Source organism: Bos indicus x Bos taurus, chromosome 7 (assembly GCF_003369695.1).
Source record: "Bos indicus x Bos taurus breed Angus x Brahman F1 hybrid chromosome 7, Bos_hybrid_MaternalHap_v2.0, whole genome shotgun sequence".
Taxonomy (NCBI): domain Eukaryota; kingdom Metazoa; phylum Chordata; class Mammalia; order Artiodactyla; family Bovidae; genus Bos; species Bos indicus x Bos taurus.
Window position 1 is genome coordinate 58,866,645 of NC_040082.1, and position 14,615 is coordinate 58,881,259.

General features: G+C 42.2%; 1 protein-coding gene across 7 annotated transcripts in view; it reads right to left on the reverse strand.

The window, feature by feature from the left end:
* LOC113895258 (protocadherin alpha-C2) overlaps positions 1 to 14,615 on the reverse strand; it is a 209,969-nt gene that overhangs the window by 165,121 nt on the left and 30,233 nt on the right. The window contains exon 1 of one of the 7 annotated variants that reach the window (XM_027546221.1): positions 7,013 to 9,866. The exons of 5 other annotated variants lie outside the window; for them this stretch is intronic. In XM_027546221.1, coding sequence (XP_027402022.1) covers positions 7,013 to 9,454 — 2,442 coding nt within the window. In that variant the 5' untranslated portion in view covers positions 9,455 to 9,866. Of the gene's footprint in view, positions 1 to 1,861; positions 4,461 to 7,012; positions 9,867 to 14,615 lie in introns of those variants that run through there. One more of the 7 variants, XM_027546230.1, reaches the window with a different exon arrangement.

Sequence of the window (14,615 nt, forward strand, 5' to 3'; positions counted from 1 at the left end):
ATTCATGGGGTCACAAAGAGTCAGACACGACTGAGCGACTGAACTGAACTGAACTGAACTGTTAACTAAAGTCAGATATGCAGACGACATTACTCTAATGACAGAAAGCGAAGAGGAACTAAAGAACCTCTTGATGAGGGTGAAAGTGGAGAGTGAAAAGGCTGGCTTGAAACTCAACATTCAAAAAACTAAGATCGTGGCATCCTGTTCCATCACTTCATGGCAAATAGCCATGTGGAAATAGTGACAGATTTTATTTTCTTGGGCTCCAAATTCACTGTGGATGGTGACTGCAGCCATTAAACTAAAAGACACTTGCTCCTTGGAAGGAAAGCTATTACAAAGCTAGACAGTGTCTTAAAAAGCAAAGATGTCACTTTGCCAACAAAGGTCCAGATAATCAAAGCTATGGTTTTCTCAGTAGTCATGTATGCATGTGAGAGTTGGACCATGAAGAAGGCTGAATGTGGAAGAATTGATGCTTTCAAATTGTGGTGCTAGAGAAAACTCTTGAGAACCCCTTAGACAGCAAGGAGATAAAACCAGTCAATCCTAAAGGAAATAAACCCTGAATATTCATTGGAAGGACTGATGTTGAAGCTCCAATATTTGGGCACCTGATGCGAAGAGCCAAAGAGCTGACTCATTAGAAAAGACCCTGATGCTGGGAAAGATTGAGGGCAAGAGGAGAAAGGGACAACAAAGTATGAGATGGCTGGATAGCATCACTGACTCAATGGACATGAGTTAGAGCAAACTCCCAGATATAATGAAGGACAGGGAAGCCTGGTGTGCTGCAGTTTATGAGGTTGCAGAGTTGCACATGACTTAGCAACTGAAAAACAACATAACTAAACTGCTTGATATACCAATAGAGAAACTCTATATAAATACAGGCTTCCCTGGTGGCTTACACAGTAAAGAATAACCCCAAATATGGGAGACCCGGGTTGAAAATAGTACATATAGAGTTGTAGATATATCTGTATATCTATATACCAACAGTAAGAAAGAGAAGAAAATGAAATGAAATGTATGGACTCTGATCTTAAGTGAGTAAATTAAAACTAATCACCAAAAAATACTTCAATATTATCAGAATATACCATGTGAAGGTTAAAAAGTACACACAATATGTAATTATGAAAATTAAATGCTATGTGGAGGAATACATATACACTGGATGTTCTGAGTGTTCATAAAGTGAGGTATTACAAAGGATAAAATCATATCCAATAAGAAATTCATCCAAGGAAAATTTTAATTTGACCAGAAATCTAACTTGGGGAAATAGTTAATAATGTCTGATAGCACTGAGAAATTGCAACTAAATTTACTATATGTATGTATATAAAATTATCATCTTTTACACCTTATGGGTGAAGAAGGCAATGGCACCCCACTCCAGTACTCTTGCCTGGAAAATCCCATGGACGGAGGAGCATGGTAGTCTGCAGTCCATGAGGTCACTAAGAGTTGGACACGACTGAGCGACTTCACTTTCACTTTTCACTTTCATGCATTGGAGAAGGAAATGGCAACCCACTCCAGCATTCTTGCCTGGAGAATCCCAGGGACCGGGGAGCCTGGTGGGCTGCCGTCTCTGGGGTCCCACAGAGTCGGACACGACTGAAGTGACTTAGCAGCAGCACACCTTATGGGGAATGTTATACAACAACTATTTCTCAATAAATCTGGGGAAACTAACGATTAATTGTAGATATTTATAAACCACAATAATGTTTGAATATAGAACTGTGAAATTGGCAATACATTTTAAAAAGAAAATATATGAAATAGTTTTAAAGTAAATTTGAAATTTCATTGTAAATAATTATAATATAAATGTAAATAGACTTACTTCCGTGCAATGATCAACATTTAAGTCTTGCTGTTTGCCTATGGCTTCAGCACCTGGGAATGGAGGCAGGCTGGGGCTGAAGGCCATGAGGTCGGTCTTGGGCGGCCCCTCCCCAGAGCACACCCTCTGTCGCCTCTCCTGCGAGTAAGACCAGCTCCCCATCGCGCTGGAGCACACCAGCCTGGGCTTCACGGGCCCGCACGCGCCCTCGCTGGGCGGCGCCGAGCACCGCAGCGCCGTGTACAGCAGCAGCGTGAGCACCAACAGGCTGGACACCGAGCAGATGGCGATGATCAGGTACACGTTCACATCCACTAACGCCGTCTCTGCGCCGGCTGCACCAGACAACGCCCGCGAAGAGGCCTTGGGCGCCTGGCCGCTGTCCTCCAGCGACAGCAGCACGGTGGCCGTGGCCGTCAGCGCCGGCTCGCCGTGGTCCTTCACCAGCACCAGCAGGCGCTGGCGCGGCGCGTCCGCCTCGTCCAGGGCGCGCGTCGTGCTGATCTCGCCGGTGTACAGCCCCACGCGGAACGGGCTGCGTGTGCCACCTGCCGCCAGCTGCAGCTCGTACGACAGCCACGCGTTGTAGCCCGAGTCAGAGTCCACCGCGCGCACCTTCGCCACCACGTGGCCCGCGCCCACGGACCTCGACACCACCTGGCTCACCGCGCTGGGTCCTCCGCCAGACCCGGGCGGGAGCAGCGCGGGCGCGTTGTCGTTCTCGTCCAGCACGAATACCTGCAGCGTCACGTTGCTGCCTAGGGGCGGCACGCCCGCGTCGCGCGCGCTCACCTGGAACTGCAGCAGCTCCAGCTCCTCGTGGTCCAGCGGCTGCAGCGCGTACACCTTGCCGCTCTCCGCGTGCACCGACACGTAGCTCGACAGCGCGCGCTCGCCCACGCGTCGCTCCACCAGCGAGTACGACACCAGCGCGTTCTCCTCAGCGTCCGCGTCTCGCGCCGACACGGTGAAGATGTGGCAGCCGGGCGGGTTGTTCTCCTTCACGAACACCGTGTACTCGGGCTGCGGGAACGCGGGCGCATTGTCGTTCACGTCGGCCACCTCCACGGACACGCTGGCCGTGGCCGACAGCGAAGGCGAGCCCCCATCCCTCGCAGTCACTACTACTTCATAGTTCGCTACGCTCTCACGATCCAAGGCACTGTCCAGGACCAGCGAATAGTAATTCTTGAAGGTGGACACAAGCTTGAAGGGGACATGAGGCGTCAGAGAACAGGTCACCTGTCCATTTGCTCCAGAATCTCGGTCAGACACGTTAATCAAGGTGATGACTGTGCCTGGCTGAGCATTCTCTGAGATAGGAAGGGACAGGGAAGTGACTGTCAACACTGGAGGATTGTCATTAGCGTCCAAAACTTCCACAAGAACTGTACAGTGACCAGCCAAGGGTAGGTAACCTTTATCAGTCGCCTCTACTCGAATTTTGTAGGTTTTTCTTTCTTCAAAATCGATGTGTCCTGTAACTGTAATTTCCCCACTTACAGGGTCTATGTAGAACTTAAATTTTATATCAGGAGAAGCGTCACTAGAGAATGAATAAATAATATCCGCATTCAAGCCTTCGTCTAAATCTGAGGCGTTAAGTTTAATTACCAACGTTCCATTAGGGACATTTTCTGCTAATTTCACAGCATAGAGTGTTCTATCAAAAACTGGAGCGTTGTCATTGGCGTCCAGCACGTTGATGAGTAACTGAACGGTGCCAGTCAGCTCAGGTTTGCCTCTGTCAGTGGCCGTGAGCACTAAATGAAGTTCCGGAGATTCTTCCCTGTCTAAAGGTTTGCGTAATACAAGACTGAGAGGTTTTACCTGTTGGTCGGTGGTTGGTACCTCCAGAAAGAAATACTCACTGGAGCTCAGCCTGTAAGTCAACAGAGCGTTCTCCCCGATATCTGCGTCGGAGGCGCCCTCTAGTGGAAACCGAAAGTCAAGCGGCCTGGATTCAGCGATAAACAGATTCTTTTGTGTCCCCTGGAACACAGGAGGATTGTCGTTAATGTCCTTCACCTCCACCTCCACATGGAACACCTGCAGCGGCCGGTCCACGATCACCTCCAAGTGAATGCTGCACTCCGCGCTCCGCCCGCACAGCTCCTCTCGGTCGATTCGAGAATTCACAAACAAAATGCCATTCTGCAGATTTACCTCCAGAAGGTCCCCGCGGCCTTTGGACGCCACCCGGAACAGGCGCGGCACCAGCTCCTCCAGCTCCAGTCCCAGGTCCTGGGCGATTCGGCCCACGAAGGTGCCGTGTTTGGCTTCTTCCAAGACCGAGTAGCGGACCTGGCCACTTGCTGTCTTGCAGATCGAGAGAATTATAAAAAATAGCAATAGCTGCCGGTTCCCCAAGTCGCCTAGATTTGAGTACATCTCAAATTATTGGGATTTTCTTCCAATCAGTGTATCTTGTTCCAAAATTTAGAGGAATCTTCTTATCCCCTCTTTATTTTCATGATGTGTTCGCCATTGTTCAACCTCCGAATATTAAAACAGAGTGGAGACTCTTTCCAATGTGACTTAATTCTGTCTTGAATTGAGAGAATTTCACAGTAAAGAGCGACATCATGTGGCCCAAATAGTAAGTACGAATTAAAAAATCAGCTTTGTATTATTAGGACACGAGGTTTTATTTCAACCTCTGAATTTTTCTTTATTTTTCTTAAAGTGTAGGACCATATTTCTCATGCTTGCTTAAGGCCTTATTAGAAGATTTATGTGCCTAATATTTAATATGACCATAATTGTGGCTTCCTCATGCCTTGAAAATATGTTCTTTACAAAACGTTTAAAATTAGGATAAAAATATTAATGACAAATTGAATTATGTTAGCAATACTAAATTTTAAAATCCTTAGTTCACAGTTCAGAAAATTCAATTTTTCTGAAATAAAATTCAATTTATTTTAAGAAAATTCCTGGTCTCTCTAGGGACGCAGGATCTCAAGAATCTAATGGAAGAAAAACTTAGAAAGGTTGTTTGTTTGGGGAAGCAAGGAATATAAGGAAATAATCCACATTCTTTTCTTAAGAAAGCAGACTTTAATCAAGCTTGTGGTGTTTTATCCTTTTTACTTCCACTTAATAGAGTGAGGTGTTTTTTTTAAAAAAATATTTCACCCCTATGTTCCCAATGCAAGTAAAATAATTAACATCTGTATTCTAATGCTTTCCAAGTTTTACCTGTGCCTAAATGGGTTTTAAATATTATTGCTGTCCTGAATTATTGCCATAGCTTCTTATTGTTTCATCTTGTCACAACTCCTTTATCCTTCTCTTAATCCTGGCAGTCATCTTAGTGAAAAACACCTTTTATTCCTATTGATTCACATTTTTTATAGCTTTCAAATAATGAGAGGTGAGTCAAAATTTCTTAGTGAAGTACTCAAATTACCCAAGAAATTTTTCTCACATTATTTTTCCTGCTTTATCGCATACTCTTTCCTATGGGAATCATATGTTTTAACCAAAACAGACTATTCTCTATGTCCAGGCACATTTGGGATTTTGTATGTACTCATTTCTTTAAGTTCCTCTGTTCCCAAGAATACCTATTATACTCAGTATTCTCTCAAAGGAAACTTTTCCATTTACAAACCGCTAAAAATATCATACCTCTTGAAGGGCTTCTTCAAAAAGAAAAATAGGCATTTATTTCTGTTCAATCCACTCAGAGTGATTTACATTTCTTGTACCTGTTATAATATTCAGCCTTCTAAGATGATCATATTTATGTATGACAGGTATCTTTATTTTTCTACCAACTTCTTGAAGCCAGGGCCTGGGTCTTGTTAACTCAATGATTCTTGTCACAGCATCATTTTCAAAACTTACAAAAATTAACACTACTATCCATTTCTTGCATGTAGAGAAATGGTGAATACTTTAAATCATAATACAGAATGAATAATGAAAGCATTAAATTAGAAGAAATAAACTCTCCATGAAAAGGAGCCCACCAAATAAAAGTCAAACATAAATACAGGGTTTTCAGTGTCTAAGAACTCAGTGCACATTTTACATGAATTTACTTGGTCAAGTTCCACATTCTATTAAATTATTGTCAAATATTTGGATCCCTGATAAGCTGAGCAATAACATGGGTATCATATGGTAGTTGAAAGAGTGTGAAATTTCCCCATTCACTTTTTCATCCCAATCAGAAGTATTCTGGGCCTCACTGGAGGCTCAAAGGTAAAGAATCTGCCTGCTAAAGCAGGAGACATGGGTTCAATCCCTGATTCAGGAAGATCCCACATGCCCAGAGCAATTAAGCCCATGAACCACTACTATTGAGCCTGTGCACTAGAGTCCAGGAGCTGCAAATACCGAGCCCACCAGCTCTAGAACCTGTGATCTGCAACAAGAGAAACCTCTACAATGAGAAGCCCATGCTCCACAGCTAGAGAGTCACCCTTGCTCCCAAAAACTAGAGAAAAACCCACACAGTAATGAAGATCCAGCAAGGCAATAAATAAATAAAATTTTTAAAAGAAGGATATTAGTTATCAGGATAACTATTATTATGTACTTTGTCTCTAAATAGTTTAAAAGGCCAACAGTAAATGAGCACTACAGACTCTTGGACTCTTGGAATCACCAGGCCCAAAAAGGGATATAGATTTAAGATATGATGAAGACAGTCATTAAACAAAGTGGATAATCAAAAGTGTTGGCTAAACAGAAGCATCAAAGAAGAGAGATAGAAGGAAAGGAAGGAAGGAGGAAGCTGAAAGATAAAACTATAATAAAGTGATGTTGAAATAATATATCAATTAAAATGAGTGTGAAATAACTCTCCTGAAGTTCAAATGCAAAGTAATCAAAGTCTACAATATTAATAAGGAAAAATACTACCAATGCATTTTTTAATGTATCACAAATGGTTATCTAAGGAAATTTTGAGTTTTGAGACAAAAATCTTGACATGTAGAATGATGTTTTAATAATGTCTGATTCCACTCTACTCAAGTTTAAAAAACCAGAGATTATAATAATTAACGAAGAAGAAAAGATGTATATAATGCAAAATTACTCAATTGGTTGAAATAGGAAAATTTAAACATAAACCCAAGGAAAATAATCAAAACAGTTTTTAAAAATCAACTGTTAATTATGAAAACTCAGACTTACTTTGAAAAGACAGTCATCCTTTAAATCCTGATGCTCGCCCATATCCGCCACTACTGGACAGGCTGGTAGGCTGGGACTGAAGGCCATGAGGTCGGTCTTGGGCGGCCCCTCCCCAGAGCACACCCTCTGCTGCTTCTGCTGAGAGTAAGACCAGCTCCCCACCGCGCTGGAGCACACCAGCCTGGGCTTCACGGGCCCGCACGCGCCCTCGGTGGGCGGCGCCGAGCACCGCAGCGCCGTGTACAGCAGCAGTGTAAGCACCAACAGGCTGGACACCGCGCAGATGGCGATGATCAGGTACACATTCACATCCACTAACGCCGTTTCTGTGCCAGCTTCACCAGACAACCCCCGCGAAGAGGCCTTGGGCGCCTGGCCGCTGTCCTCCAGCGACAGCAGCACGGTGGCCATGGCCGTCAGCGCCGGCTCGCCGTGGTCCTTCACCAGCACCAGCAGGCGCTGGCGCGGCGCGTCCGCCTCGTCCAGGGCGCGCGTCGTGCTGATCTCGCCGGTGTACAGCCCCACGCGGAACGGGCTGCTCGCGCCACCCGCCGCCGGCTGCAGCTCGTACGACAGCCACGCGTTGTAGCCCGAGTCAGAGTCCACCGCGCGCACCTTTGCCACCACGTGGCCCGCGCCCACGGACCTCGACACCACCTGGCTCACCGCGCTGGGTCCTCTGCCAGACCCGGGCGGCAGCAGTGCAGGCGCGTTGTCGTTCTCGTCCAGCACGAACACCTGCAGCGTCACGTTGCTGCCCAGGGGCGGCACGCCCGCGTCGCACGCGCTCACCTGGAACTGCAGCAGCTCCAGCTCCTCGTGGTCCAGCGGTTGCAGCGCGTACACCTTGCCGCTCTCCGCGTGCACCGACACGTAGCTCGACAGCGCGCGCTCGCCCACGCGTCGCTCCACCAGCGAGTACGACACCAGCGCGTTCTCCTGAGCGTCCGCGTCTCGCGCCGACACGGTGAAGATGTGGCAGCCAGGCGGGTTGTTCTCCTTCACAAACACCGTGTACTCGGGCTGCGCGAATGCGGGCGCGTTGTCGTTCACGTCGGCCACCTCCACGGACATGCTGGCCGTGGCCGACAGCGAAGGCGAGCCCCGGTCCCTTGCGGTCACAACCACTTCATAGTTAGCCACCTTTTCTCGGTCCAAGATGCTATCCAGCACTAGTGAATAGTAATTCTTGAAGGTGGACACAAGTTTGAAGGGAACATAGGGCGTCAGAGAGCAGGTCACCTGCCCATTGGGACCTGAGTCCAGATCGGACACGCTAATTAGGGCTATGACAGTACCTAATTGAGCATCCTCTCGGACGGGCAAGGATAAGGAAGTCAACGCAATCTGAGGGACGTTATCATTTTTATCCAAGACTTTCACTAAAACGGTGCAATGACCAGCCATGGGAGGGTGGCCTTTGTCCGTCGCTTCAATACGGATTTTGTATAAATTCATATTTTCAAAATCTAAGTTCCCTTGAATAACTATTTCTCCAGTATTCGCATCTATTCTAAACTGGTTACTAACAGTGGCTGGAACAAGATTATTAAAAGAATATGATATTTCCCCATTCGCTCCTTCATCCCTATCAGAAGCATTCACTCGGATAACTATTGTTCCGTTATCTGAGTTTTCAAAGATTTTTACTTCGTATTCAGATTGTCCAAAACTGGGAGCATTGTCATTCACATCCAGTACGGTAATCAGCAGCTGAACAGTGCCAGTGAGCTCAGGTTTGCCTTGGTCAGTGGCCATGAGGAGTAAGTTATGTTCGGGCACTTCCTCTCTGTCCAAGGATTTCCTTAACACGAGCCCAATTTGTGTACTGTCATCACTGTTTGTTTTCACATCCAGTGCGAAATTTTCGTTGGAAGTGAGTCTGTAGGTTAAAATAGAATTTGACCCCACATCTGCATCCGATGCGCCCTCTAGTGGAAACAAAGAATCTGGCAGCCTAGATTCGGAAATCAACACTCTTTGTTCCTTTACCGGGAACACAGGCGGGTTGTCGTTAATGTCCTTCACCTCCACCTCCACATGGAACACCTGCAGCGGCCGGTCCACGATCACCTCCAGGTGGATGCTGCACTCTGCGCTCCGTCCGCACAGCTCTTCCCGGTCGATCCGAGAATTCACAAACAAAATGCCATTCTGCAGATTTACCTCCAGAAGGTCCCCGCGGCCTTTGGATGCCACCCGAAACAGGCGGGGAACCAGTTCCGCCAGCTCCAGTCCCAGGTCCTGGGCAATGCGACCCACGAAGGTGCCGTGTTTGGCCTCCTCCGGGACCGAGTAGTGGACCTGGCCGCTCCCTGCTTCCCAGGCTGCAAGAAGCAGAAGCGAGAGCATCAAACACCGGGATCTCAGTCGACCTTCAGATGTAATAACCATTTCAAATACTTGCTGGTTTATTTCCATCAGGAAATCTTGTCTAGGCATTAAGATGAAATATTGTATGATCCCGAGTCTGTTAATTCCATTCTTCTGCGACTGCCATCATTCAGCACTCTTGGAAGGATGCAATAATGGGAGGAATGGACTTGAATAACAGCTCGTGTATTCATGGTAGACAGCGACATCATGCGGCTCCAAAGGGTAAGAAATGAATTCATGCTATATATATTATACATATATATGTCTTTTGCCTTACTTTTATAGTAAATCTCCTCATGTTTATAAATATCTCATTTGCCTTATTAGTTTAGAGTAAGAGTTCAGAATACTCAGAGTGAAACAACTTTCCTTCTAGTAATGTAAAAACTGTATCAACCAGTTTAGAAAGTTTAAGTGGGAATTAGAAGTGCAAATTATCCTCCATATTTTGTGTAGAGAACATGTGCATATATTTCTGTCACAAGATATGCTATTATATTTTGCTCTGATAAAAGAATGTAATTTTAAAGTAAAAAATTTTACCCAAATTTTAAAGACCTTATACATGATCAAAGTTCGTTCTTTCTTTGTTCAATGAACATCAACTGCTCCTAATAATGTTTCTTTTATTTAATAATGGAGGATGAAAATTTGGGAACATAATCTTTACAGCATTTCTTAATTTCTCTACAGCTTCCATTAGGTCTCCCCCTCAAAACGTTTTCCTTTGCATACTTCTCCATCACTGCAAAATCTTGTGGAATTTCTACCTATTGTGCTTTGCTGCTTTGATCCTTCAGCTGCTCCTAAATGACCTTATCCTTTTCTTTCGACTTCAAGCTCTTACATGATTTCATTAAAATGTTCTTATCCACTTCCAACATTTCAAGCAAGACTTTTATTGAAGGTATTCCCCAATTCACATCTTCCTTCCTCTTTTCAATGGTTGTGATAATCATTTTTACCTATACATGCTGATAACTCCCAGAAAATAATTTTATTACAATTTAAAGGTTATGAAGATAAATTAATAATACTCCTCAAATTCAAACCCTTAAATTCACCTTTTATTTAATGGCATTAACATTTTACATGTCACCTCTGTGGATTTTTTTTTTAATTACTCCATGTCCCCTACTTGTCCTATTCAAAGTTGTAATATAGCCCATCTGTCTTTTCACATACCACCATATTTATCTTCATGGGTACAGCTTTTATTGGATTGCACTAAACAAATAAATTCCAAGATGTTAGAATCACTTCTATGTGACCTGAGATGTGATCACAAGCCAACATTTCTGGTGTTATTTTTAACTATTTTCCAATATGATCTCTATTTTGCAGACAACATAGATCACTTACTTGCCTTCTTCCTCAATACAATCTTTGTTCAATTTTTAAAAATTATCTACACCTTTACCTGTAAAAAATGCTCCACTCATATCAAAGTCATACCAAAATGTCAATTTTACTATGAATTCATCCTTACTGTCATCAACTGTAGATAATTAAACTCTTTCTCTAAATGATACAATGAAAGTCATAAAAAGATTTTTCAAATAAACACACACCAACACTCACCCTTCTCCAGAATTCTGATATACTTGTATAATCCTCACAGACAACTGTAATACAAAGTATCCCCAACATGAGAACACCTTACATAAATTACATAACATATCCTATATCTAATATTTATACTGATAAGTAGTAGTTCTTATCACTGACTTTCTATTACAATTATTTTTAGTAAGTAAAGAGTTCATTTGCTAACCAATACTAAGCCCCCCAAGCAAAAGATTCCTTTGCTTACAGGAAGATAAGCCTTGACAAAATCTATATTGCCATATAGTCTTGTTAGTTGAAAGTTTTCTATAGTGGTTAAGGTATTTCATAAATTGCTGCCCTAAATGAAGAGTCTCTTTGAATACCAACATCTAACATAGTTAAAGTATCAACTTTCTCTTTCTATTGAAGTTCCTAGCAATTTCCATAAGGTTGCTAATATAATCTGATTAATTGGAAGAGTAGCAATAATTCTATTTATTGGCTCCAGGTAGAAAATTATACAATGTTACTGAAATAATATATGCAAAATAAGTTAATTTGGAAAAGGGAAATACTGGTCTCCTCATAAGAAATATCTTATATTTTTGTTCAGTTATTAACTCAAATAGTTCATCTAGTCAAGGAAAAAGATTATGTACAGAAAAAAAGAAGTTTATTAACAGCTTCCTCCCCAGCAAAGAAAAATTTTAGTTATAAGTCAAAGAGTTTATATTTCAAAACTCAATTAACTTGATTTTTAAAAAGCTGACAACTGGTAACTACAAATTCACACAATGATGAGAATGCCTTCTCCATTTATAGGACTTCCCAAAAGTAATGAGGTATTAGAAATGTTTAAATAATATGTTATAAATATATTTAAGAATTAAATATATGTGAGAATATATAGAAATAGAAAAAGCAATAAAAAGGGAAATTGGCATTTTGTCATATGAAACGTGGAATATTTATTACTGCCTAAGCCCATACTGTTTTTTCAAAAAGTGTAGAAAAATAGTTCTCTGTATTTGATATGAAGAGCACTATTGCCTATATCAGATAAAATGTATGGCTCTGTTGTAAAAAAATATATTAGTAAACAATAAAGTCAAGAGGGATGTTTATATCATACAGTAGTTTTTAATCTAAAAACAAAAGGCAACAATAAAAGCAAATGTCTTCTAACTAAAAAAGAAAAGTTAAGATTTTCCCAGCTGTGGGAATTCACAATTATTTCTCACCAATATAATAATTTGTGAATTGAAAAATAAAAAATAAGAGCATAATTAATCATTCCTCCATTTAACATTGGTGTTGGGAATTATGATACAGCTGCAAAATGGGACAACATGGACTAGAAAAAAGAGTGAAAAATCTCCTTAAGTAATAGACAAACTATATTAAATGAATGAGGAAAGGAAAATCAATACAAACATTATGTTTTAAAGTGGAAGAAAAGAGTTTATTTGTATATAAAAAATTCTCTAGGAGAATAACCAAGAAATTAGAACATTTGAAATATTTGAGCAGGTATATGGTGGAGAGTTCTGACAAAACGTGGTCCACTGGAGAAGGGAATGGCAAACCACTTCAGTATTCTTGCCTTGAGAACCCCATGAACAGTATGAAAAGGCAAAAAAAATGACACTGAAAGATGAACTCCCCAGGTCGGTAGGTGCCCAAAACACTACTGGAGAAGAGTGGAGAAATAACTCCAGAAAAAATGAAGAGATGGAGCCAAAGCAAAAACAATGCCCAGTGGTGGATGTGACTGGTAATAGAAGTAAAGTCCGATCCTGTAAGGTACAATATTGCATAGGAACCTGGAATGTTAGGTCCATGAATGAAGGTAAATTGGAAGTGATCAAACAGGAGATGGCTAGAGTGAACACTGACATTTTAGGAATCAGTGAACTAAAATGGACTGGAATGGGCGAATTTAACTCAAATGACCATTATATCTACTACTTTGGGCAAGAATCCCTTAGAAGAAATGGAGTAGCCCTCATAATCAACAAGAGAGTCAGAAATACAATACTTGGGTGCAACTTCAAAAACGACCAAATGATCTCTGTTCATTTCCAAGGCAAACCATTCAATATCACAGTAATCCAAGTCTATGTCCCAACCAGTAATGCTGAAGAAGCTGAAGTTGATTGGTTCTATGAAGACCTACAAGACCTTCTAGAATTAACACACAAAAAGATGCCCTTTTCATCATAGGGGACTGGAATGCAAAAGAGGTCAAGAGATACCTAGAGTAACAGGCAAATTTGGCCTTGGAGTACAAAATGAAGAACGGCAAAAGCTAACAAAAGAGTTTTTCCAAGAGAACACACTGGTCATAGCAAACACCCTCTTCCAACAACACAAGAGAAGACTTTACTCATGGACATCACCAGATGGTCAATACCGAAATCAGATTGATTATATTCTTTGCAGCCAAAGATGAGGAAGCTCTATACAGTCAGCAAAAACAAGGCCAGGAGCTGACTGTAGCTCAGATCATGAACTCCTTATCGCAAAATTCAGACTTAAATTGAAGAAAGTAAGGAAAACCACTAGACCATTCAGGTATGACCTAAATCAAATCCTTTACAATTATACAGTAGAAGTGACATATGGATTCAAGGGATTAGATCTGATAGAGTGCCTGAAGAACTATGGATTGTTCTTGTACAGGCTCATGTACAGGAGGCAGTGATCAAGACCATCCTGAAGAAAAAGAAATGCAAAAAGGAAAAATGATTGTCTGAGGAGGCCTTACAAATAGCTCAGAAAAGAAGAGAAACTGAAGGTAAAGGAGAAAAGGAATGATAAAAGCAGCTGAATGCAGAGTTCCAAAGAACAGCAAGGAGAGATAAGAAAGCCTTCCTCAATGATCAATGCAAAGAAATAGAGGAAAACAATAGAAAGGGAAAGACTAGAAATCTTTTCAGGAAAAAGAGATACCAAGGGAACATTTTATGCAAACATGGGCACAATAAAGGACAGAAATGGTATGGATCTAACAGAAAGAAAAAGATATTAAGAGGTGGCAAGAATATACAGAAGAACTAAACAAAAAAGATCTTCATGACCCAGATAACCACACTGGTGTGATCATTGGACTAGAGCCAGACATCCGGGAATGTGAAATCAAGTGGGCTTTGGGAAGCATCACTATGAACAAAGCTAGTGGAGGTGATGGAATTTCAGTTGAGCTATTTCAAATCCTAAAAGATGATGCTGAGAAAGTGCTGCACTCAATATGCCAGCAAATTTGGAAAACTCAGCAGTGGCCAAAGGATTGGAAAAGGTCGGTTTTCATTCCAATCCCAAAGAAAGTCAATGCCAAAAAATGTTCAGACTACTGCCCAATTGCACTCATCTCACACACTAGCAAAGTAATACGCAAAATTCTCCAAGCCAGGCTTCAACAGTTATGTGATCTGTAAACAATGGAAACAATGAGAGACTTTATTTTGGGGGGGGGCTCCAAAATCACTGCAGATGGTAACTACAGCCATGAAATGAAAAGACACTTGCTCCCTGGAAGAAAAGCTATGACCAACAAAGACAGCATATTAAAAAGCAGAAACATTACTTTGCCAACAAGTTAAAGCTATGGTTTTTCCAGTAGTCATGTATGGATGTGAGAGTTGGACTATAAAGAAAGCTGAGCACTGAAGAATTGATG